The sequence below is a fragment of the Protopterus annectens genome, chromosome 1.part1, assembly GCF_019279795.1.
Source record: "Protopterus annectens isolate FY-2018-M chromosome 1.part1, PAN1.0, whole genome shotgun sequence".
In the NCBI taxonomy this organism is placed as follows: domain Eukaryota; kingdom Metazoa; phylum Chordata; order Ceratodontiformes; family Protopteridae; genus Protopterus; species Protopterus annectens.
In genome coordinates this window covers 1,175,404,796-1,175,432,295 of record NC_056726.1, presented here as the reverse complement: position 1 = coordinate 1,175,432,295, position 27,500 = coordinate 1,175,404,796, and the positions used below count along the sequence as shown (strand labels likewise).

Genomic DNA, 27,500 nt, shown 5'->3' with positions numbered 1-27,500 from the left:
GCATAGTATAATGCCTGTTTGCTGCCCTTCCGCAGATGTCTGGCATCCGCGGCAGTTCTGATGTACTGCGCGCCTGCGCAGTACATCAGAGCTGTGGGCAGAAGCAATGGAGAAAGCAAGATCTCCATTGCTTTTTTTAGTGTTTCGCTATGTTAAATGAGTTTAACATAGTGAGACAGTTTTAAAATAAGCAACGGAGATGTCCGTTGCTTATTTTAAACTGTCTCGCTATGTTAAACTCATTTAACATAGCTTAAACACTAAAAGCAACGGAGATCTTGCTTTCTCCGTTGCTTTTTTTCAAAACACTGTCTCGCTATGTTAAATGGGTTTAACATAGCGAGGCAGCTTTAAAATAAGCAACGGAGATCTCCGTTGCTTATTTTAAAGCTGTCTCGCTATGTTAAACCCATTTAACATAGCGAGACAGTGTTTTAAAAAACCGAGTTATACTAATGGAAAAAAGTCCGGGCGACCGGACCTTTTTCCATTAGTATAACTCCATTTACAATGGGCACGCTGGCCAATCAGTGTGCCCGTTTTGGGGGGGTCATGGTATAATTACAAATAATTCACCCTTGTCTAGGAAAGAATGGAAGATAGAATACATCACTGCACTGAATGTTTGAAAACTGTCTTCTAATCTATATATTATCCATTTTCATTTCTTTTATAACATCTCAGGGTGCATCTCTTCCAGGTAATATTATAAATAGTGTAATTAACAAAAACAGTAAGAAACATTAATTAATTCTTGGTTGATGGCATTTTGGAGTACTGGACTATGCCTGAAGTCAACTATTTCCAATATATGTATTCTGAATACCATATACATAATGTATAAATAAAGTATCTGTTTCCCAAATAAAAGTTATCTGCTTGTTTAATGACATCATTTTCTTTGTTAATAAGAAGTCTTTGTAAACTTCAAATATCACTGCATTACAATTTTATCAATGTATATAAACATTCTTTAATAACAATTGATTAGTTTGTAAATGTACTAACGGCACTGACACTAAGACACAACATTTCATCAAGTCTATGTTTTTGTCATGTTTCCTTTCAGGTGACATTCGTCTAGTAAATGGCCCTAATTCATGCTCTGGAAGAATAGAGGTCTATCACAATAATGAGTGGGGCACAGTGTGTGATGACGACTGGGGAATGCAGGAAGCTGCAGTTGTATGTAAATATTTGGGATGTGGAACTCCTGTTTCAGCACCAGGAAGTGCATACTATGGAGCAGGAACTGGGCCAATAATGCTGGATGATGTGAACTGCAGAGGATCTGAGTCTTCTGTGAAACAATGCCCATCCAGGGGATGGAAGGTACACAACTGTGGTCATAGTGAAGATGCAGGAGTCCAGTGTACAGGTAATTGTGTGGTCTTTAAACAGACATCCCAGCTGCCCCTGTTTTGGAAGAATTTTCCTATTTTCAGGCCCAGTTTAGGAAGTTCCTATTTTTAGAGTTATGTGCCTGTTTTCAGGATTGATTTACACCTTCACACAATTTTTTAAATCCCCTTCATCACAGATATTTTTTGAAGTTGTCTAATATGCAGAAAACCATATTATGTGACCAACTTACTATTGGCAGCAATAATTTACAGGAAGAGTATACAAATCTTATGTGTCCCTTTTTCATAAGCAAAATAGATTACCTTATGCGGCAGAATTGTGTGATACAATCTGTTAAGGTAAATAGATTTTACAGCATTTTTTGATAATGTGTTATGTTTTTCCATCATTTTTTTCACATTCCATTTTGAACATGAATTTGTAAGTAGTATCCCTCAATCGTACTGGAAGCTAGATGAGTTATTGCTTTTAGTATTCAAATTTTACCCTTACAAGATGTCCAGATGTTTAGCTGGATGTTCTTATTTTCAGTGAGCTTTGTTTCTATTTTCAGTGTCTGCAAGTTGAGAGATATGTCTTTAAATGAGCTCAAACAATAACCTCTTCAACTCAACTTATATTGAAATACCTTTCTAAAAAAAATCTGTTAAAAAGATAGAAAGTGCTCATAAATCTTGGTTCTAAACATATCATTGTTGCAACTTCATGACCCAAAACTGAAAAAGGAAACTGTTGACGTACAGCTCGATATGCTCAATTGGGTTTGATTACATCTGTGACATTTTCCACTATGTACATTTACAAACAAAACCAAAACCATATTACTAAATTTGAGGTTTCAAGGAGCAGTAAGATCCCATCAGCTCAACATTCTTTGTTACTCTGAGTAAGGTAGATATTTGTAGTTCATTTGACATACTGGGAATGGGTTTCTTAGTAGAGTAATAGCATAACTTTTAAAGTGCAAACAAATAGTAAATGATGCTAATATTATTCAGATGTAGATACTTTGATTATCCCGCTGTCATCCATACCTCAGTACTGTCTCAAGAATAAAAAATTTAGAAGAAGTTTACGTTGTTTACCACTATGAGTATTATGATGTGAAAACTCTAGCAACATGCCATCAAGAACAACAGTGCCATCACTTGAAAAGAGTGATGCAAACTCATTGCTAGAACTGGTATTTTTGCAGTGTGTCAGGCTGCAGCTGCCATCTGCTATTCTTAATTGAATTCTATCCAGGTCTGTATGTTCTCTCTAGTACACACAGGTATCATTCCAAAGACATGCATCTCCTCCACAGAAAATGGGCTTTGTCCCAGTCAGACTTTCCTGATAAAAAGGCTATCAGGCAATAATGTTAAATAAATAAAAATAAATTGAGGAAAACCCCCAAGCTGGGGATTAAATCTTACATCAGTTGATAGGTAACCAACTGTCTCACTGGCAGAACACATCATGTGAAAGTTGGTGAGTCAACCTATACCAGTAGAGCCATCAGCATTGGCAAACCCCAGGGATCTGTGCTTGGTCCTTCACTGCTTGAACTGTATTTCTCAACATTTCAGGCTAAAGTATATGGCCTTTGGCTTACCAGGTTTGCTGATTCTGGCATATTGTCCACCAATGGTGATAACATAGTACAGACAGAGCTAACACACACAACTGAATGGTGACAAAGGCACACAATATACAAATAATTTCATAAATGTGTATTTGGAATGTTGTCCACTTGAAAAGTGGAGTTCCATGTTAATCACAGCATTGACAACAGTCCTGCTATGCAGAAACTCAGTGATGCAAGCAGTGGGAACACACATAGATAACAATCTGAACTTTGACTTCCAAGTGTCCACACTGCTATTGAAAGCCTATGTTGTACACATCATAAGTCATGCCAACATATTGTGATCTTATGATTGTATGACAGCACTGTAGTCAAACCTCATTACAACACTAATAGCATATAATGCTCTATTTTACATGAACCTCATCAGACATGCAGCAGCTGGAGAGACCATAGGGCTTTATCAGTGAGATAACAAATGGCCTACAAACCATGCCATGATGTATGTGGGTAGATTAAAAGCCATATGACTGTAATCTTTATTGGATAGGATGAAATGACTTCTTCCTGGCCTCCAGGCCAGTCTCTGACCCATCCCTGGTAGGAGTACTGCATATCCAAAAATGTGATATAGCTGATGACATTGTCAGTCTCTGTTGAAAATATAACAGTGTCCTGCATGCTGGTACCCACACACACACACACACACACACACACACACACACACACACACACACACACACACACACACACACACACACACACAGACACACACACACTTGACGTTAGTGATAATAGAACCCCTACCTATCTAAATAAACAGAGTACAGAATACAGTACTTAACACAAGTACCATGGCACAAGTCTGATTTATGCAGAAGTGCAGGTGAACGTATAGTAGATGACATTAGTAGGCCATGTGGGGAAAACAGGTTGGGAGGCCTGCAGAGGCACATAGCTTCATAGGTTCATATGAAGCTTGTAGTCTAATAGCACAAGGGTGTTTAGAAGCCTAGCTGTGTAAAAACACAGGTACCCTTACTAAGCATAGTTGGATGGTCATTTTTAGCAGAGTGAATTTTTGGCCAACACTAACTGGCCCTGTACATGAGGGATATAGGTGCCAGCCCAGAGGTGACTTTACAATCACCCAACCAGTACTCAAGGTTGTGCTTGAACAGGGTCATTAAAGACCACTGCTTCACATGCAATAGGAGCCTATTACAGAGGAGTGTGAATCATCAGAGAGAATATTAAAGTATTTGTTGGGACCTGGCTGGTTGTTTTTTTTATTTATACTTTTTCAGTTATGCTGTGGTTTTTACCGTCTGGTGAGGTACAGACTGATGTGAGGACTGTACTCAATTATTGGTGTAATAAGGGTAGAGTACAGCAAAGGTATGACTACCTTGGTCTTGGACCATGTGTATGATGTGCACAGTGCAGACTGTGTATGTCACCACTATGGGCACATAGTGAAGAAAGTGTAGATTGCTATCAACATGTGCTCCTAAGTCTCACAATATGGTGCTTACGCTTAGGACCGTGCTATGTATATCATAATTAGCAGGAGTACTTAATTGACAAAGGGGACAATGAGTTATTGTATGCTGTAAGGTTCAGTCTATGAATATGGCACCAACAATTAGTCTGTGTCAGCCCCTAGTGTAATATGTTACCATCTTTAGTGGACTCTATATGAGTGCATGCAGTTAACGGTCATCTACAAACCTGGTAAACCACAGGCCATTTACTGTTGCCTGTGCTTCAGGGAAGTATTTTCTAAACAGTTGAGGGCTCAGCACAAATCCTTGTGGTATTCCACTGATGAGTGGGATAGTGGTGGAGGTGCAGTCCCCAACTTTCTGTGTGTGTGTGTTGTCATAAAACCAGTTGACTATCCATCTAGTACTGCATGGCATAACTTCCAGATGGGAGATATTCACTATGAGACATGAATGGGAAATAGTGTCAAAGGACTTGGATAAATTAACATAGGTGGTATGTACTGTTATCCTTCATCCAGGTCTTTGGGGCCAGTATCTAAGAAGTCAACAAGGGTCAGTAAGCAAGAATTACCCTTGACAAAACCAAAATGAGTTGGGTCAAGTGTGCTGAAGGTCACCTATGTCCCTGTTGATATGGTCCTTGCTGATTCCTGCACTAGCCTTGCAGATAAGGTTTTCTAGAATTATGGGTCAATAGTTGTAGTTCTGCATGTAATCAGATGGATGTGCATTGCATAACACACAATATTTTATGTTACATTTTGTAGTGTGGTTGATATATGTGTGAAAAAAGTACTGAGGCCCCAGGGTTGCAGTGCTTTTGGGGGGTGCCAATATATAGATGTATTGTAAATATGTGACATATTGCTACTTCCACATATAATTTCATATCATACAAAGGAAATGGACAGTAAACAGCAGTAATACAGCATAATATATACATTTCCATAGTGAGGTGGGCAGAGATTTTGCAAGACAGTTAGCAAAGTGCATACACATGAGATACACACGTTTGTGCACTGCTAAGCAACGTGCAAATGCAGGCCACATTGCTAAAGTCTGACAGTACTGAGTCTCTGAAATTCACCTGCTACTTAACTGACAATGTGGCAGCATGTGTTAATATAGTTAATGCAGTGAGATGTTCCTTTTTGGGGCCAGATGGTACTGCGTTTGAATAAAGCTGTATCAACTACTTTTAACTACTTTCATATTACCATTGCTGTGCATTTGTGTGCACTCTGTCTCAATAATACATTAAAGAAAAGAAATGGGGAAGACAGGACAGTGGTGAAATGGGAAGCAAGCAGGGGGAAGAAAAAAGGGAAAGCAGGGCAAGACTGTACAGGAGGGAGATAGGAAAGAATTATAGCTACCCATTTCTTTAACAGTATAAATTGAACATATTGCAAAATATTAACTGAATTTGAACTGTCTCATCCACAGAGAGGGGTGACCACAAAACAATCATGTTGTATAGCCAATTGAACCAAATCAGGTGTATCACAAAGTCAAGTGTGTGAAATGGAGAGCTATGTATGGGACGATTTTGTGGGACAGTTAGTTTTCTTTTTTGAGAGAGAGAGGACTGTTAGGGAAGGGATGTAGGTATTCTGGGCAGGTAAGTTGGGTAGGTGAGGAAGCAATTACAGGCAGACAAGACAAACAAGACAAGAGACTGGGCAGTGATGGACAAAAAAGGTTGGGTGACATCATGACTGGGGTGAGGGTGGGGACATCCAGAACCCATGATCATCAAGCTGGGTGACAGTGAGAACTGAGTCCTCTCCCACTGGACTGCCATCACTATCAGCTCAGTCTGCTATTGGTTGGGCACTTTATGTTTCCTTGCTCTCCTCCTGGTACTATATAAAATGAGGGAGAGCAGCCTCTCCAGCCAGCACAGGCATACACCAACAGTGCAGCTAACAACCCTATGTGCCATCCCTGGCAACCTTGGTATGGGTGATAATCTCACCACCTCTGCCACTGCTCCTGGAGGGAACCACTGGAATAGCCTCGTGTGCAGGACTACCTAAGAGGGCAGGTAGTGCAAGAGCAACAGAGGTCATGCTGCCAGGTTGGCTCTCAGAAATGCTGGGCAACTGTGCCAGAGCAGGTGGAGGGAGAGCAGCTGGATCCTGTGGGGCAGGCCTACTTCAATGTGCTGTGAAGCATTTTGTGATGTGGTACACATGAATGACATGGGCATATTTTGACTACACTTAGTAAAATCAAACGAAAAATAAAATAAAAAGAGATAAGAATTGGAGTGAGAAAAAAACAGAGATAAGATTAGTACCTTCATATGTAACATACAATGGATTAATACAGTTATTTTACTCTATTATCTTAACCTTTTCTCTTAAGACTACCACCTCCTAACAGATAACACTTACTTTTAAGGTCACCAGCTCCTAACAGATGCACACTATACAACAGATTGCAGCAAGTACTCCTTCACATATGAATATATTGGACATATGGATGCTCCAATTATACAGCTTATAATTTACAGTAGGCCACGTGTGCCACTGGTATAGAACTTTTACTTTAAACCTTTAATTTACACATAATTGAAGAATTGACAGCCTTGCATATTTGGAAAGTGTGGTATCTGAACCCACATCCTCTGACTAAAGTCTAATATTGTGCTCTTGTTTTGTGCTACAGACTAATAGGTTCATAGGTTCATAGGTTCATACTAGGCTATCTGCCCTAGGGCATTGACAAGCCTAGCCAGAGTGTATTTGGCTTTCGCCACCAATTTTAAATTAATTTTGCTATGCCCTTTTTCGAGGTTAGTATACTGTGCCTCTGTCTAACAGTGACACAGAAGTGATACCTGGGGTAAACCTACGATCTCCCATCCGCTCATCAAGATTCCTCTTGAAGAGGGTCAATGAGGGACTCTGCCTAACCTGGACTGGGATTTTATTCCAGAGTGAAGAGAGCCTCTGGGTTATGAATCTGTCCCTCCAGCATGTCCTATTTATTTCAGTGCTGAGGTTCAAGTCTCTCGAGCATGTAGCTCGATGGGATTTGGATTTTCTGAGGTGCAGCATGCCCATTAATTCCAGGTTGGACATGGCTTTATACATCAGGCACAGATCACCTCTGAGCAGGTGGTATGCCACTGAGTAGAGCTGGAGTTTCTTTAGCCGGGCAGCATATGGCATCTGTTTGAGCCCTTTGATCCTCTTGGTCAGGTACTTTTGGGGTCTTTCCAGTTGCAGCAGGTGTCTGGTAAGGTACATCCAAAAAGGGGCATTGTACTCAATTATGGGCCTGATGAGGGATGAGTAAAGAGGCACGATGACCTCCCCTGATCTAGATGTGAATCCCTTCATGATTAGGTGGGCTATATAAAATGTTTTTCTAACCACTTTGGCCACGTGGTTGTCAAATGGGAGATTGCTATCAACTTGCATCCCCAGCTCCCTAATTACTTCTTCCGTACTTAATGGATTACCACCTTATGTAGTAATTTGTGGGCACTTTGTTTTTGCCAAAGGGGATGACTATACACTTTTTGGCATTTAGCTTGAGGCCATGGCTCTGGCACCAGTTGTCTGTTTCTATTAGGCCCTTTTGGAGGATGCTTGTGTCAGCTGGAGAGTCGATTATGGCCCAGTTTGCAGTCATCTGTGAACTTGGTCAGCCACAGTCCTTCCGTGTTGGCCTGTACCTCCGAGAAATATATACCGAACAAGAGAGGTCCCAGGACTGAGCCTTGTGGGACACCACTTGTAACTGGTTTGGAGTCTGACATGGCTCCAGCAATTCTAACCATGTGGGTTCTGTCTTTGAGCCAGTTTGCAACCCATCTAGTGACATAGGGGTTTATATTTAAGCTGGTGAGCTTATCTATAATGCCAGAGTGGGGTATTGTATCGAAGGCTTTTGCGAGGTCCAGGTAGGCTGTATGGACCACCTTCCCCTCGTCAATGGCCTTGGTGACTGTTTCAAAGAAATCAACCAGATTTAAGAGGCAGGATCTGCCCTTAACAAAGCCGAACTGGGTAGGACCCAGTGTCTGTAGGTCCCCAATATCTTTATTTATGAGGTCCATGATGATCCTTTCCATAGCTTGGCAGACCAAGCTAGTCAGGCTTATGGGGCAATAGTTTCCAGGATCTGTTGAGGCACCACCTTTGTGGAGAGGGACCACTGTTGCTGTATGCCACTCTTTGGGTACATATCCTTTAGTAAGGCTGAGATTGAACAGTTGTTTTATGTTTCGGTTTAGCTCTTCTTGGAGTTCATGTAGGATGCAGCCCGGGACACCGTCTGGTCCCATTGATGCTGTGTTTTTTGCTTTGGAGAGGGCGGCTCTTACCTGAGCATCTGAAATGTCAGGGGGGCAGCACACTGCTGGGATAGATATCTGCCCTTTTGGTGGGGAGGGGGGGAGTTTGCGCTGAACCTGTCAGCTAGGATGTTAGCAATGTCTGTGGGTTTGGTGTATTTTTTGTCATTTTGGACTAATTCTGAGCATATCTGGGAATTTTCACCCAGGTTCCTGACATAACTAAAGAAAGCCTTGTGATTATCCTTAGTGTCCTGTGCAATTTTTCTCTCTAAGCTGGCCTTAGACGATTTTATGATTGCCCGTAGTTTTTTGCTAATACTGATCAGAGATGCCTTCCCTTTTTGGGATTTTGCTCTATCATGTAGTAGCTTCCTCCTTCTATTGTATGCGTACTTGCTTTTACAGTTGAGATGTGCATGCTCAGTTTGATACAACTCTATAAAATGCCAAATAAGCTATCTTTAATTTTAATAATCCAATAACACTACTCTTCTGCTGAATACATACCACGTGCTTCCCTAATCCACACTGACCTCCTTTTCCATGGCAGTTGTGGAAAAAAACAGAACAGAATAGCATTATGAATGCCAGTCTTGCCTACATTCAGCTTTTAAGTCTTGCAAGTACTCTCCATAGTTGATAGTTGCACATCTGTAGGATGTCTGCAGTCCTAAATTCCTCCATCCAAGCATTGAGGGTATCCCTTTTCCTCTACCATAAGTCATTATAGTGATGCCTACATTGGTCACCAGTGCATGGGATACTGGTGGCACTGGATACATCCCGGGCAAACAATCCCAAACATCTGACTTATACTGGGAGCCAGAACAGTCCCCTAGCAATAGCCTGGCACTGTGGTGTTTCATTAGGAGTCCAATACAAATCTTGTACTCCTGGACACCCATCTCTATGCCCTAAATCTGACACTTTCCCCATCAACATCTGCCATGTCTACCATGGATCAAGAACAATGGAGAGTGATGGTTTCCAGACAATTCCAGTTATTATATTTACTAGGCATGCACACACTGTTTGAAAATGTTGTGCTTCACTTAGCATCATGCAAACACAGTGCTCAGCAGTGTGCACCTTTGAGTACTGCACTTGATGGTAAGAGGAGTGCAACAGTGGCAAGCAAGGCAATTTCAAGGTTATTGGATGTACAGGTGATTGTGTATGTGTGTTAGACAAATGTGAAGGTCCTGGCAGTCCAGATTGCAGAAATATACTTACAGGAATATAATACACAGTATAGCCACAGTCATACATTTTAAATGTGAAAATAAACAGATAAATAAATACATAACTGACAGATTGCCTTCCCTATCAGGGATTGACACCAAAGTAAAGGCAAAGAGAAAGAAATAGGGGAGGTCCTAAATGAAAGAGCAGCACTGGTAGAGTTTTTAATATAATCTAGAGCAGAAGCTGCCATTAAAAAAGGAATAATTAGTACAGCATATAAAATATTGCATGATAACTATAAGAATCAATCAGAGGAGGTTAGAAAGGATTGGGAAGAGAGATTGTAAAAGCAACTGACAAAGAAACAATGGGAGGATATATGTATGTGTCTCAAATATGCAACAAAATCTAGAAGATTTAGGATTTTTGCCTGGAAATGTTTACATAGATATTTTTATACCCCAAGTAGACTCCAGAGAATTTCTCCTCAGGGAAACAGCAAATGTTGGTGGTGTAAAGGGGAAGAAAGAGGTAAATGAGAACACATTTTCTGGGAGTGCAGTGAGTTGGAGGATGTTAAGGATTCCCTGCAGGATGCACTGTCAGAGATGCTGGATGGGCAGATTGGTCTGACGAGGGAGATGATTTCTCTAAGCTATGATATAAAATCGGAATTGCCTAGACAAGGTAAGGCCCTGCTGTGTCTAATAATGATGGCTGCAAAAAAAAAAACAATTACTAGAAAATGGAATCATAATCTAAACCATCTATACTGGAAGTAGTGAATATAGTAACAGAAATCAAACAACTGTAATTATGATCTTAGAAAAGGGTAGAAACAAACTACATAGGAAAAATGGAAATTGTGGGAACAATACATACCAGGAAGGAATGAGATTTAAGAGGTGACAGGACCTAAATGAGCTATGCAGTGTTTGAGTGAGAAAGACTGGGAAGATTATAAGTGATGCATAATGTTTGAAACTGGGAGTCTGTCAGTGTGGTCTGTGATGTAAAATGCATGCAACTAAGATTGTTTAAAAAATAAGGCAGGAAATTTTTATTTAATGCTGGTTAGGTTATATGATATATAGCAATATATCTGAAGTATAATGTTTCTTATGATCATGTACTTTGATTACTTTTATATGAATGTAAATGTGCCTGTGTCACAAATAATAATTCAATAAAGGCCATCATATATATAATCAATGGGGTTGGGAGGGTGGCCTAATGTTTAAGGTATTTGCCTTACAAACACAAGGTGCAGGGTTTGAGTCTCACAAGGGATAATTGGCTAGGCTTAAAATAGCTCACAAGGGCAGTTAGCTTAGTACTAATCTATGAACCTATGAACCTACACCAGCTAGACTATGTCAAGTGATATAAGTGAGAGTGAGTGTAATGGGAAGTGGAACAACAGTAAAAGTGCATGGAATATGATGTGCTCAAACCTCGGACCATGTCTGTGACAGTCCTACACTTACACCTAAGAAAACACTTGGCTATGCTGAAGTTCATTGCTATAAACTGCAATGTTACAATATTAAAACAAAGGTTGCACACCCTGTGCTAGAACCAAGAACCATCTGTACTCCAGCCCCAACACTTACACCTGCTGCCACAGGATTAGTTACATGATATTTCCTATTTTCCTGATCATTCTTAAGGTCTCGCTGTTAACCACAGCGCAACATGACTTAGCGGGTTTGCGTGCTGCCCAAATAAATTTTATTGAATGCATCCAGTTTCTATTTTTGGCTGTCTGGGTCCTGTTTGCTTCCTAATGAGTCCAGTTGTCCAATTTGCACACTGCTGCACTTTGTGCAAACCAGATAAGCAGAGCCAAACCTGACATTCATTTTTCTCCATTTCCTATGTTAGCACTAAGTGGCGCATCATGCAAACACTGGCCAAAATACAAAAAAAAAAAAAAAAAAGAAAAAGAAAAAAGAAACAAAAGGGAGAGATAGTTGAAATGAGATAAAGCCAACATATGACATACACACTAGAAAATATTAGTACACTTCAGATATTACTACATAGGTCTGGATTTAAAATCTCACTGCAATGCACCATCATAACACAGGATGTATGTCTTCTCCCTCTCTGCCACACAAACAGCTTTCCAGCTAAGAACTTAACTAAATATGCACACAATGAACTGCAGCATCAGCACCTACAGTGATAGCAAACCATATAAGTAGTTTTGTATGTACTGCATCTAGTGATCACACAGCCTGTCATGATTATTGCTTGCAAATATATAGCTTTGTGTTACATTTCTGTTTGTTGTCCATTCTTCATGTATGTGAGCAGTAATCTGAGACATGCAGTGTGTAAGCCATTCCATATTATTGGCCTTAAAATGTGTGAGGGCATTAAGTGGAAATAATATCACATGCAGTTGCCAAAAAAGGAAGGGCAGGTTGGATGTGAAGGAACACAACTTGTGTGCTGCTTACTTACATTTCCAACCTTACATCTAACACTCTGCAGATCTGACCTGACACACCTACTGGATGTCAGGCAGCCTGCAGTGTGTTGTGTTTACCTTCTTCCAAACATTAATCATTCACAGTTGCAATCTGTTAAAACCAAACACTGAGGGAGTGTCTGCACTATATTTACATTCATGCATTAATCCATTTTTGGGGATTCAGCAATTCTAATGAGTTTATACCTCATTTGCATCTACACTGTGCTAGCAGCCCTGAATCTACACCATATAAAAAGTCAAGCATGTAGCTAGGCAAATTGATGGTGGAGAGACTTGTTTATGTGGAGAAGACTGAATATACACTATTACTTTGGGATATATCTGCACAGAGAAGTACTAATCCTCAGAAGGTATACTTCCATTTGCTCAGCTATTTACTGCATATGCTGGAATGTATTTATGAAAATTCTGAGGCAAAGGATTTTACACTTATCTGTATGCATTACTTAGAAGTGTACTGATGACATGGGCATGTTCACCAAGCCATTTCAGAGTTATACATTATTACCAACACATGAAAATGGAATGTGTTGTGATAAATATATACAAATGCTTCAGGGAAGGTTCCTTTGACAGAACATTTAGCATTTTTTGCAAAATGTATCATTTTCCCATTCTTTTGGGAGAAGGGAGCAGAGGTGAGTTACTGTTATGGCACAAAAAAGGACAGACTGTTTTTTTGTGGGTGGGGGAGCAAAGGTAAGTTACTGTTATGACACAAACAAGGATATGTTGCCCTTGTTGCTCTCCTTGTTTTGTATCATGCCTGTTCATATTTCACCTCTGCAGACTGTTGTATGTTTTTCATATTTTAAATCTGCAGACTGTTGCATGTTTCTACAGGGGTAATACTGACTGGCTACCTTTTCTGTTTTATCTGGAAACAAGTATTTCTTACTTACTTGATACATATGTGTATTATCCTATGTTGTCTTGTAGGACACCTAAGAGTATGCCACCCAGGTATGTCAGTCCTTGGAGACCACCCTTCACCAATGCTGTGAATCAGGTAATTGTAGATGTCTTTAACAATCTGGTACTTTTCTGCTGGAAAGGACACGGGAGATATGGCACATAGGATGCAAATTTGGCAACAGACAGTTACTGATCTGAATGCTGTGGGTGGCCATGACACAGCATATGTGCAGGTGTGACACAGGGCCACTAATATGATTACATCTGCACAGAAGAGAGCAGCTGCAGTGAGCCTTGACCATATGGGTACTGGGGGAACCACTACTAACACCCAGTGAAGAGTTTCTGGCTAATATCAGGGAATCAGACAGCTCACAGGAGAGTAGAGTACAGAATGTCCTGGATGTGGGAACAACAGTGTCAGAGACAGCAAGCACATTCCAGGAGGAGATTCCAGGTAGGCTTTGCTATCTCAAATGCTGAATACTGTTGTAAAATAACTGAAATCAATACATTAGTTCCGTGTCACGTGCATTTTTTAGGGGAGTGAATATTGATAGTTATTAGCTTAGGTTTGATTTGACAGTCATGTCATTGTTGGCAGTAAAGTTAATGGACATATAAAGGGTTAAAAGTATTATCACCTGTGTTACTTTTAATTGTCATGATGTTGCCTTTACCTCTTGCTTAACTTTTTCCAGGCCCATCCAGTTTACAGTGGAGACACTTGTATGCATATTGTAAGCCACACATTTTTATGTCAGTACTGATAAGCAATTGAAAGAAATATTTTGGTGTGTGCTGTTGACGTTAGGAGCAGAGGTTGAACCTGACACTGAGGTTGACATACAGTCATTCCCTGCAATTCCATTAGACACAGCCAGTAGGCCTATGCCTACCCATTCCAATGACGCCACAGATATTGGACAAGTGGAGGGGGAAACCATTGATCAGGAAGTGTGGTTACTGTGGCTTCAGTGCCTGTTGAGTCTAGCCATAGCCAAAGTCTGGGCAAAGTGCCATGCAGGAGGGTTGATAGGGGTGCTCAGGGGGGACTTACTGTCCCTCAGTCACCTGGTGCAGGTGTCTCTTCCCATGTCACTCAATGTATGTTTAGGGCCATCATGGTGGCACAGGCACATTCCCATAGGTGCTCCAAACAAATACTCAGGGTTGCAGATGTGGTTCATGTGGACATGCATTAATGCATCCATTGTGTTGCCAATTCCATGGATCAGGTAAGTGCTAAATTGGAACATGAGGTGTCTGTCATGGAACATGCGGTGTCTGTGATGAAATGTCTGCTGGGAGGGGAACGGCATCCTTATGGAAGTAGGTCAGCCACATCATCAGCTGTCAGCCATGCCTGATCATGCTCCCATTGTGGCAGCACTTCCAGTGTACCATCAGTGAATGAGCTGTCCACACTCAAATGTGGCAGGCTATGGGGTCATGATCCTGGGCATTCCCATGAAGGCAGCTTGTCAAGCAAACATAAGTCACATTCAGGAAGCAGCAGTGCATCTGACTGTGGGCATGGATGTGCCAGTGCAACTCCTGGCAGAGCCAGTTCTCATAGTCCGAGATGACAGTGATGGACTGCCATGGCTACCATACATGGCTTACACTTGTCCAACACACAAAGATGTAGTGCCAGCACAGACTTGGCTGTGTATCTGCAGACTCTCACACACCAATTTCACCTGGAGGACCTCTACAGACACATCATTTTTATGGTTCAACTGTGCAGCTTCAAACTCATTTTGTCTCAATGGACATTTGTTGGTTTATCCAGATGTTTGCCTGCTCCTCTATCTTACTCACACATACTCACCAACCTTTGGTGCTAGCCTAAGCCTCCTGCCCCCCCCCCCCCACACACACACACAACACCCTGTGCAAGTCATGATAACTGTGCCATAGTCCAGTTTTCTGTCTTTGATTCAGGGATACATAAGTTTGCGTCTGATGTTCAGGGTCTATATATGAATTAAAGTGCTTACTGTCAGACAGGAGTCCCCGTGGACTATGATGTTTACAGATGACATTGTGATCTGTAGTGAGAGTAGGGAACAGGTGGAGGAGACCCTGGAGAGGTGGAGATATGCTCTAGAGAGAAGGGAAATGAAGGTCAGTAGGACTAAGATAGAATATATGTGTGTGAATGACAGGGAGAATAGAAGAATGGTGAGGATGCAGGGAGTAGAGGTGGCAAAGGTGGATGAGTTTAAATACTTGGGATCAGCAGTTCAGAGTAATGGTAAATGTGGAAGAGAGGTGAAGAAGAGAGTACAGGCAGGATGGAGTGGGTGGAGAAGAGTATCAGGAGTGATTTGTGATAGACGAGTACCAATAAGAGTGAAAGGGAAGGTCTACAAGAGGGTAGTGAGACCAGCTATTTTATATGGGTTGGAGACAGTGGCATTGACAAAAAGGCAGGAGTCAGAGCTTGACGTGGCAGAGCTGAAGATGTTAAGATTTGCACTGGGTGTGACGAGGATGGACAGAATTAGGAATAAGTATATTAGAGGGTCAGCCCAGGTTGGAAGGTTTGGAGACAAAGCCAGAGAGGCAAGATTACGTTGGTTTGGACATGTGCTGAGGAGGGGATGCAGAGTATATTGGGAAAAAAATGCTAAGGATGAAGCTGCCAGGTAACAGGAAAAGAGTAAGGCCTAAGATAAGGTTTATGGATGTGGTGAGAGAGGACATGCATGTGGTTGGTGTGACAGAGCAAGATGCAGAGGACAGGAAGAAATGGAAACAGTTGATCTGCTATGGCGACCCCTGATGGGAGCAGCCGAAAGAAGAAGACTATATCCTCAGTTGTGGTATTGAAATGGTAATTTTAAATTGATAAATGAAGCTCCACAAAGTCCAATAAATATCCAGTGGATAAGCAAAATTCACCAACAAAGTAAGGTTTATTTGCAAGAACAGATTGACAAATACAGACTAAGCACACAAACGCTTTCGCCAACAATCCGGCTTCATCAGAGTCATTAATTAACACAAATCAATGCTTTTTAAACAGTAACATCCACCACCATTGGTTAAACATGATACCACCCCCCAACCAAAACAATAAAATTAAAATAAAATTCTTTCCTTTCCTTAATACATATTAATAATTAATACTATACATTAATGTTACTTAAAATAATTTGATACAACTCCTTTCCTTAATACATATTAATATTAATACATATAAATAAATAATCATATACATAAAAACTCCTAATAATATTAAATACAACATACCTACCAAAATATATATATATATATATAAAATTCTTGATATCCTAAAGAATTAACTATAAAAATGTACATCATTCATAAATATCATAGGTATAAAAATTGATATTAATAAAATTTCAAATTTGGTGAGATCTGAGTTTTAACATAGGTTTCAAAGAAACATGGTCATTTAAGCCTGGAGGCCTACAGGCATCTAATCTGATCTGCCATTCTGCCTCCAAAGCCCCCACCTTGTTAACTACATCTCTACCTTCCCCACAATCCAACACACGACCAATAACAAAAAATACAAATTTAATGAATTCTGTACATCTCGTGCTGTGCAAATAAAGTGCATTGTGAATATCTTTCTTTTTAATAGACCTCATGTGTTCAGCTATCCTATCACGCAACCTCCTTATAGTCTTGCCTACGTAGTAAGCATCACAGGAGGTACAGGTAGCTAGGTAAACCAAATTCTTTGTGCAACAATTACATTGTCCAGGACATGGAATAGTGTATTTATACCCACTAACACATACGTATGAACTCTCATTCACAAATCTACACCACCTGCAAAAGCCACATTTCTTCATAATAGACTTGTAATTTTTCTTACTTTTCTTTTCCAAAATTCCCTTCAAATTCTCTCCCCTACTATACACAACAACTGGCCTTGAACCCATAATCTTTCTGATCTCTTCACTCAGAGAGAGGTCCCAAACTTTCTTCACAATTTCAATAATTTCAGGCATCCTGTGATTATATTTCAGCACTAATCGTACTTCCCCCCTTGTTTCTGTTAGATCAGCTTGCTGTTCCTCAACTAGTGTTACTCCTGTAACTAAAATTGGGGCATACTTACCACCCCTTTCTTTAAGCACATCTCTTTTCACACTGAGCAACAACTTCAAAGGATACCCACGATCCAAAAACATACCAATAAGTTTAAATAGTTCCTCTTTAAACACTACCTCATCACTGACCAGTCTAGAAGTTCTTACCATTTGTCCTTTAATCAATCCCTTTCGCTGATGGAAAGGATGACAACTTGTAAAATGCAACAAAGAGTTTGAATAGTTCTCCTTTCTATAAATATTGCTTGCAACCCCCCCCCCCATTTTTGCAAATGGACAAATCCAAATAATTAATCACATCCTTATGCCAGTGAAATGTGAATTTCAAAAAATTTGTTGTTTTCCCCAAGAATTCAATAAACTCATTAACAGATTCTTCATCCCCTTTCCATAGAATCAGTATGTCATCTAAAAATCTGTTATACATAAGTATATTTTCTAAATACCTGTTAGATGCCAAGATGTGCTCTCTCTCCCACATCAGCAAAACGGCATTTGCAAAAACTGGTGCACATTTAGCACCCATGGCAACCCCTAAGACTTGTTGAAATATTTCACCTTCAAAAGAAATAAAATTATTCTTCAGAACCACCTCCATTAGTTCCAACAAAAAAATGGCCTTATGTCCTTCAATTAAGCCACTTTTAACCATTGCTTCATAAAACATATCCAGTCCTACCTGTTGTGGGATAACTGAAAAAAGATTTACAACATCAATTGTAAGAAACCCAAAATCACAGTCAACATTCTTTAAATTCTTAAACCTTTCTAGGCAGTGACATAGGTTCATAGGTTCATAGGTTCATACTAGGCTATCTGCCCGAGGGCATTTACAAGCCTAGCCCATCGTTTTGTGGCTTACGCCACCCCTTTAGTATGGGGAACTATACCCATTATTTTGCTGTGCCTCTGTCGAGCAGTGACACTGAGGTAATCCCTGGGGTATATCTGCGATCTCCCATCCATTGGTCAAGATTTCTCTTGAACAAGGCCAGCGAGGTGCTCTGCCTCACATGTACCGGGATTTTGTTCCACAGCATAGGGAGTCTTTGGGTGATGAATCTATCCCTCCAACACGCCCTATTAATAGCCGTGTCAAGGTTTAAGTCTCCGCCTTGTGGCTCTGATGGATCTAGATTTTTGAGGTGAAGCATATTCATCAAATCTGGGTTTGACATGGCCTTGTATGTTAGGCAAAGGTCACCTCTGAGCAAGCGGTAAGACTGAATAGAGCTGGAGTTCTTTCAGTCAGGCAGCATAGGACAGATTTTTGAGACCCTTTATCCTTTTGGTGAGGAACTTTGTGGCCTCTCCAGCTGCTGCAAGTGTCGGGTCAGATACATTCGAATGGGGCATTGTACTCAATCATTGGTCTGATGAGTGATGAGTAAAGGAGACTATGACCTCCCTTGATCTAGATGAGAATCCCTTCATGATAAGGTGGGCAATGTAGAAGGTCTTCCTAACTACTTTAGCTACATGGGTGTCGAATGACAGACTACTATCAACCTGGGTCCCCAGGTCCCTGATAACTTCTTCTGTGCTCAGTGGATTGCCACCTATTTGGTAGCTAGGGGTAACCTTGTTTTTCCCAAGGGTATGACTATACATTTTTGGCATTTAACTTTAGGTCGTGGCTCTGGCACCAGTTATCCGCTTCTGTGAGACCCTTCTGAAGGATATCTGTGTCAGATGTGTTTTCTACTATGGCCCAGTTTGCAGTCATCTGCAAACTTTGTCAGCCATAACCCTCCTGTGTTTGCTTGTACTGAAAAGTAGATGCCAAACAAGAGTGGGCCCAGGACTGAGCCCTGTGGGACACCACTTGTGACAGGCTTTGAGTCTGACATGGCGCCAGCAGCTCTGACCCTGTGGGTTCTGTCACTCAGCCAGTTTGCAACCCATCTTGTGATGTATGGGTTGACATTTAAGCTGATGAGTTTTTCAATGATACCCGAATGGGGTATTGTATCAAGGCCTTAGCCAGATCGAGGTAGGCTGTATGGACTGCCTTTCCTCATCAATGGCTTTGGTGACTGTTTCAAAAAGTCAACCAAGTTTAAAAGGCATGATCTGCCTTTGACAAAGCCAAACTGGGTTGGATCCAAAGTCTGCAAATTCCCTATGTCTTTATTTATGAGGTCCATTATGATCCTCTCCATGGCTTTGCAGATAAGGCTTGTCAAGCTAATGGGCCGGTAATTTCCAGGGTCGGTGGAGGCACCGCCTTTGTGAAGTGGTACCACAGTTGCAGTGCGCCACTCCTGGGCACGTATCCAGAGGTAAGACTTTGATTGAACAGCTGTCCTAGCTGTGGGTTTAATTTCTCATTGAGTTCATGGAGCACACAGCCGGGGACACCATCAGGTCCCATGGATGCTGTGTTTTTTGCTTTGGAGAGAGCAGTTCTCACTTGGGCGCTGGAGATGTTTGGGGGCTGCAATCGCTTGGTATAGATATCTCTCCTTTTGGGGAGGGGGAGTTTGCACTGAACCTGTCAGCCAGTATGTTGGCAATGTCTGTAGGATCAGTAATCTTCACATCATTTTGAACTAGTTTGAGCATATCTGGGAGTTTCCTCCCAGGTTTCTAACATAGCTAAAGAAGGCCTTATGATTGTCTTTTGAGTCTTTAGCTATTTTTCTCTCGAAATTTGCTTTGGATGATTTTATGAGAGCTCTTAGTTTTTTACTTATAGTGATCAAGGGTGTCTTACCTTTTAAGGATTTTGCTCTATCTTGTAGTAGCTTCCACCTTTGTTGTAGAGTTTGTTTATGGCTGGGGTCCACCAGACTGGACGCTTGCCTTTGGTACAAAGAGTCTTTGTTTTGCTTGGGATTGCCTTATCCATGCAGTCCTGCAGGTGCTGGTAGAAGGCATTTGTAAGTGATTCAGTGGCTTGAGTACTGTTTTCCGCCGCCTCGGGGGCCTTAAAGGAGACCACACTAGTCTTTAGAAGTGTGAAGTCGGCTTTTGAGAAGTTCTTTACTGTGGTCTTTTTTATTTCAGGTGGGGGTGGGATGAGGACCTCCAGCGAGATTAGTTTGTGGTCTGATCTCACCAGTGAGGGGTACACCTCCCTTATAATATGCTCAACTGCATTTATCACTGGTTTAACTGAAATGTCAATAAATGCTGCTAGGGTTTCTGTCTTGGATCCCTTCGCTGACACAATAGGTCTAAATTGCAACCTGTCCGCCCCTTTGTGCACCTTTGGGATTCCAAACAAAGTCGGGATTTTTGGAAATTTTACTGTTAAAAAATCATACTCAACTTCATTTATGTTACCCTGAAATAGTGCATCATATAAAAAAACATCAATTTTGGAATATGCCCTGTTAACTTCACTCCTTGAGACAGTCGCATATGTTTCATCCCTATTAAGAAGTGCAGAAATCTCAGAAATATAGTCAATTTTTGTCATTATTACCATCCCTCCTCCTTTGTCCGGTTTCATATACCTATATTGACCTGATTTTTTAAGGGAATCTAACAACTCCCTCTCCTGGGTTGAAAGATTGTCTTCAAACACATAAACACTATTTAACTTTTTTCTTATCTGAGTTTCCACTAATCTTTCAAACCCCAACACTTCTGGGTGGAAGGGTGGAATAAAAGTACTTTTCCTTTTTAAGATATTTGTACCGTGACAGGTATTCATAATAACATGCTCTGCATCTCTTCCCTCAGTAGCAAAAAACATTTTTAGATGCATTTGTCTAGTAAACATTTTCAATTCCAACAAAGTCTTAGCTATGTCCAGTTTAAACATTGGTACAAACTTAACCCCTTTTGAAAACACATCAAAATGACCGTCACTTATAGTTAAGTCAGTATAGTTATAAATACAATAACCTTTTTTCTTCAACAACTGATGATTAGCACCTTCTATGACTACTATACCACTGTTCTCACTATTTAATTGCACAACACTAACTACATCTGTAACTTTTTCACAAATCTTCTCCACCATCCCAGTAGGATGTAAACAAGAATCATTCACATTATTCATAATTGCATTTTCATCCTCAATATGAACAAAACTTGCATCAACATCAATCCAAACATTATTACTCAGATCAAAATCATTTTCATTAAAATTTGTTGTTCCAGCAGAAAAGTTTTTCCCATAAATCAATACCTCCCCCTCCTGTTGACTCTCCCACCCCGGTTGTAATTCCCCTGCATTTCCCCCACACTCGTATCCCTGTTGCGGAGCCTCTCCGACCTCTGAGGCCCACTCTCCGCACCTAAAAAAACATCTATATTATCAACATGTTCATCAACAAAATTTTCATCAACAAAATTCACCCCATCAGTGTGTACCTCCTTAAATACATTTTCATTGTCAACCCCATAAGTCCGTTGTTTAAACCCAGGAGGGTATGCACATTTATTTTTATAGTCTGCAATGTCTCTTTCTAACTTTTTCTCTTTTGTTACTGAATTTTTTATAACAAAAGATTCAATGTTCCTCATAGCCCTTTCAAAGTTAATTTTGTACTGTTCAAATAGCAAGTCAGTTGTAATACTCACATACAGGCGTTTTATTTCTTCCTTCATTTTACTTAGCTTATTATCATTATTACGAATAATGATATCCAGCATGCCCATTCCAGTCTTATTAAACAACTCCACCATCTCAGAAAATGTCGACGAACCTTCCTCAATTCCCATGGGTCTCTTCCACAAATGAAGACCCTTGGGAACCTGATTCAGCTCCTTAGATTTAATTAAAAACTTTGTGTCCAGTTGTAAGGCTCGAAATTTAGTGCAGAACTTCTCGTATGCAGCAATTTGTTCCCTTAAACACGGCATCATCACCAACCTGTTGTTCGTGCCATCCGTTTCACCATGAAGAGGTGCATCAAACCAGGAAGTAAGATCAAAACGAACTTCCTGTTCTCTCCCATTCGGGACCGCATTGATTCCTTCACCAAATCCATTCCGCTGTTGAGAACCAGCAGCGTTAGCTTAAGTTGTTCCCCTGGTACGTTGCCCTAAAGGAATAGATTCCACAGGGGAATGTAGAGTAAATAAACGAACCTGTGAGTCAGTCGGACTTACGAGTCCGTTTCCTGAGTCCTCTCCATTAACTGCATAAGCTTTGATTAACTTGTCGACAACACCAGCCAGTTCCTTCAATATTAACTCCATAGTAAAATAGCTCACCCCAACCAGATATAAATTGTTCCAGTGGTGTCACGAAAATAATGCAGACCAAAACACCCACTAGGGCAGACAGCAAAAAGAAAAATGAAGCTCCACAAAGTCCAATAAATATCCAGTGGATAAGCAAAATTCACCAATGAAGTAAGGTTTATTTGCAAGAACCGACTGACAAATACAGACTAAGCACACAAACACTTTCGCCAACAATCCGGCTTCATCAGAGTCATTAATTAACACAAACTAATGCTTTTTAAACAGTAACATCCACCACCATTGGTTAAACATGATACCACCCCCCAACCAAAACAATAAAATTAAAATAAAATAGTGAGAACAGTGGTATAGTAGTCATAGAAGGTGCTAATCATCAGTTGTTGAAGAAAAAAGGTTATTGTATTTATAACTATACTGACTTAACTATAAGTGACGGTCATTTTGATGTGTTTTCAAAAGGGGTTAAGTTTGTACCAATGTTTAAACTGGACATAGCTAAGACTTTGTTGGAATTGAAAATGTTTACTAGACAAATGCATCTAAAAATGTTTTTTGCTACTGAGGGAAGAGATGCAGAGCATGTTATTATGAATACCTGTCACGGTACAAATATCTTAAAAAGGAAAAGTACTTTTATTCCACCCTTCCACCCAGAAGTGTTGGGGTTTGAAAGATTAGTGGAAACTCAGATAAGGAAAAAGTTAAATAGTGTTTATGTGTTTGAAGACAATCGTTCAACCCAGGAGAGGGAGTTGTTAGATTCCCTTAAAAAATCAGGTCAATATAGGTATATGAAACCGGACAAAGGAGGAGGGATGGTAATAATGACAAAAATTGACTATATTTCTGAGATTTCTGCACTTCTTAATAGGGATGAAACATATGCAACTGTCTCAAGGAGTGAAGTTAACAGGGCATATTCCAAAATTGATGTTTTTTTATATGATGCACTGTTTCAGGGTAACATAAATGAAGTTGAGTATGATTTTTTAACAGTAAAATTTCCAAAAATCCCGACTTTGTTTGGAATCCCAAAGGTGCACAAAGGGGCGGACAGGTTGCAATTTAGACCTATAGTGTCAGCGAAGGGATCCAAGACAGAAACCCTAGCAGCATTTATTGACATTTCAGTTAAACCAGTGATAAATGCAGTTGAGCATATTATAAGGGATTCATGGCACTGCCTAGAAAGGTTTAAAAATTTAAAGAATGTTGACTGTGATTTTGGGTTTCTTACAATTGATGTTGTAAATCTTTTTTCAGTTATCCCACAACAGGTAGGACTGGATATGTTTTATGAAGCAATGGTTAAAAGTGGCTTAATTGAAGGACATAAGACCAATTTTTTGTTGGAACTAATGGAGGTGGTTCTGAAGAGTAATTTTATTTCTTTTGAAGGTGAAATATTTCAACAAGTCTTAGGGGTTGCCATGGGTGCTAAATGTGCACCAGTTTTTGCAAATGCCGTTTTGCTGATGTGGGAGAGAGAGCACATCTTGGCATCTAACAGGTATTTAGAAAATATACTTATGTATAACAGATTTTTAGATGACATACTGATTCTATGGAAAGGGGATGAAGAATCTGTTAATGAGTTTATTGAATTCTTGGGGAAAACAACTAATTTTTTGAAATTCACATTTCACTGGCATAAGGATGTGATTAATTATTTGGATTTGTCCATTTGCAAAATGGGGGTTTGCAAGCAATATTTATAGAAAGGAGAACTATTCAAACTCTTTGTTGCATTTTACAAGTTGTCATCCTTTCCATCAGCGAAAGGGATTGATTAAAGGACAAATGGTAAGAACTTCTAGACTGGTCAGTGATGAGGTAGGGTTTAAAGAGGAACTATTTAAACTTATTGGTATGTTTTTGGATCGTGGGTATCCTTTGAAGTTGTTGCTCAGTGTGAAAAGAGATGTGCTTAAAGAAAGGGGTGGTAAGTATGCCCCAATTTTAGTTACAGGAGTAACACTAGTTGAGGAACAGCAAGCTGATGTAACAGAAACAAGGGGGGAAGTACGATTAGTGCTGAAATATAATCATAGGACGCCTGAAATTATTGAAATTGTGAAGGAAGTTTGGAACCTCTCTCTGAGTGAAGAGATCAGAAAGATTATGGGTTCAAGGCCAGTTGTTGTGTATAGTAGGGGAGAGAATTTGAAGGGAATTTTGGAAAAGAAAAGTAAGAAAAATTACAAGTCTATTATGAAGAAATGTGGCTTTTGCAGGTGGTGTAGATTTGTGAATGAGAGTTCATACGTATGTGTTAGTGGGTATAAATACACTATTCCGTGTCCTGGACAATGTAATTGTTGCACAAAGAATTTGGTTTACCTAGCTACCTGTACCTCCTGTGATGCTTACTACGTAGGCAAGACTATAAGGAGGTTGTGTGATAGGATAGCTGAACACATGAGGTCTATTAAAAAGAAAGATATGCACAATGCACTTTATTTGCACAGCACGAGATGCACAGAATTCATTAAATTTGCATTTTTTGTTATTGGTCGTGTGTTGGATTGTGGGGAAGGTGGAGATGTAGTTAACAAGGTGGGGGCTTTGGAGGCAGAATGGCAGATCAGATTAGATGCCTGTAGGCCTCCAGGCTTAAATGACCATGTTTCTTTGAAACCTATGTTAAAACTCAGATCTCAACAAATCTGAAATTTTATTAATATCAATTTTTATACCTATGATATTTATTAATGATGTACATTTTTATAGTTAATTATTTAGGATATCAAGAATTTTATATATATATATATATATATGTATATGTATATATATTTTGGTAGGTATGTTGTATTTAATATTATTAGGAGTTTTTATGTATATTATTATTTATTTATATGTATTAATATTAATATGTATTAAGGAAAGGAGTTGTATCAAATTATTTTAAGTAATATTAATGTATAGTATTAATTATTAATATGTATCAAGGAAAGGAAAGATTTTTATTTTAATTTTATTGTTTTGGTTGGGGGGTGGTATCATGTTTAACCAATGGTGGTGGATGTTACTGTTTAAAAAGCATTGGTTTGTGTTAATTAATGACTCTGATGAAGCCGGATTGTTGGCGAAAGCGTTTGTGTGCTTAGTCTGTATTTGTTAGTCTGTTCTTACAAATAAACCTTACTTCGTTGGTGAATTTTGCTTATCCACTGGATATTTATTGGACTTTGTGGAGCTTCATTTTTCTTTTTGCTGTCTGCCCTAGTGGATGTTTTGGTCTGCAATTTTAAATTGATGTATATTGGCCTTGGAAAGTTACACAACTGATACTGTGAACATTTCCCAACTTTAGCGGTGTTACGGCGGTAGTGTAGTTACCTCGCAGCAAGAGGTTCTCCCGTTTGATTCTCGGCTGGGCTTGGGAGTGCCTACTGTGTGGAGTCTGCATGTCCTCCCCATGGTTGGGTAGCATTCAAAAGACATGCATGTGTAAATCGGCGTGCCTTCGTTGAAGGTTGAGCGTCGAGCTGGCACCTCGGCGTTTCGTAAAAATCTACTGCCAATCATTAGCGGACGGGAGTTCCGCTGTGGCAACCCCTTACCAGAAAAAGCCGAAAGAGAAACAACAACAACATCATGAATGATCTTTTTAGGGTTGAGAAATCAGAAACTGCAATGTGTATCATTACTTTCTAACATCTCTCTTTAATTAAATTTCTATTACAAATGTATGGTGCTAAACTGGACCATGCAGTGACCATCACTAATTTTCAGGGGTATGACTGCACAAATCTTTGATGCCTGAGGCCTACTACCTACTAATGAACACAGAAGTCACACAAGTCTCTGCTTTTATAGTTTAAGAAAATTACTGTACCATTCTCCCACCTTTTACTTGCTTACCGTACCAATTAGTATGATACAAGGATATGCCACTCATTCATAATTATTACACAATACACTCCAGGTTCAACACTTACCTTGTAAATGCAGCAGTTGACATGACTGTAGTTCAGGGCTGACTGTCTGATGCAAGCAGTACATAGCCAATACATGGGGAGGTAAAGGTTGTGTGAGTTATCTGTCATCAATGTTACTATATGTATGCGAGTAGAAGGAAGGTTCTAGGCCCCTAGGTGGTGAGTGCATATGCTATGCATTGTCTCTTGGCCTATGCAATGGCATACTGGGCATGCCTATGTCTGCCTACATCCACAGTAGCTAGTGGTTCCCCCCTCTGACATTCCATCTGTCTGTCTGTGGCTGTGAGGACAGTGGCTTTGGTGGTGGATGTGTGCCCCTTTCCCTTGTTGATCCTGTTGAAGATGTTTTCTCAGAATTATGTTGTGTAGCGTGGCACATTTTGTGAATATTTCTGTACATGTCCATGGATTGTACTGCAGGGCTGCCCCAGATGTATCTAGGCACCAGAACCATGACTTCAGCAGCCGAAACACACACAACATGATGTTTCTGGTTTGAGCGTGTGCCTCAATATGGCATTTTTCCATTGGTGTGTATGCATTTCTTGATGGGTGTCATCAGCCATGGTTCCAGTGCACAGCCTGCATCCCCCAGTAATTGACCCTATGGATATCCCCCTAGCAAACCTCTGGCACAGTTGGGAGGTGTGCCAGCTGAGTTGTGGTAACTGCCAGGGTTACCAGCACACATGTTCAAGAGGATTCTCCTGGCATTACACACAACTTGGCAGTTGATAGAGTGGAAGCCCTTTCTGTCAATACAGAGCCTACCCTGTTCTCTGGGTGGTGCCTTCATTTCTGTGTGTGTGTGTGCAGTCTATGGAACCCACTACTTAAGGGTCCTGTGTTACAGTGTAGAACTCCTGCATATTTCTCACCCTCTCCTCAGAACTACAGGGAAAATATATGTGGTCCCTGGCATGTGGGATCATAGCCCGGTA

The 27,500-nt window shown here is 40.3% G+C and overlaps 1 protein-coding gene across 1 annotated transcript in view; it reads left to right on the top strand.

The window, feature by feature from the left end:
* The window catches only part of LOC122815838 (deleted in malignant brain tumors 1 protein-like), a 580,111-nt gene that overhangs the window by 375,104 nt on the left and 177,507 nt on the right, over nucleotides 1–27,500 (top strand). The window contains exon 7 of the mRNA XM_044088652.1: nucleotides 1,070–1,378. Within this exon, the coding sequence (XP_043944587.1) occupies nucleotides 1,070–1,378 (309 nt within the window). The remainder of the gene's footprint in view (nucleotides 1–1,069; nucleotides 1,379–27,500) is intronic.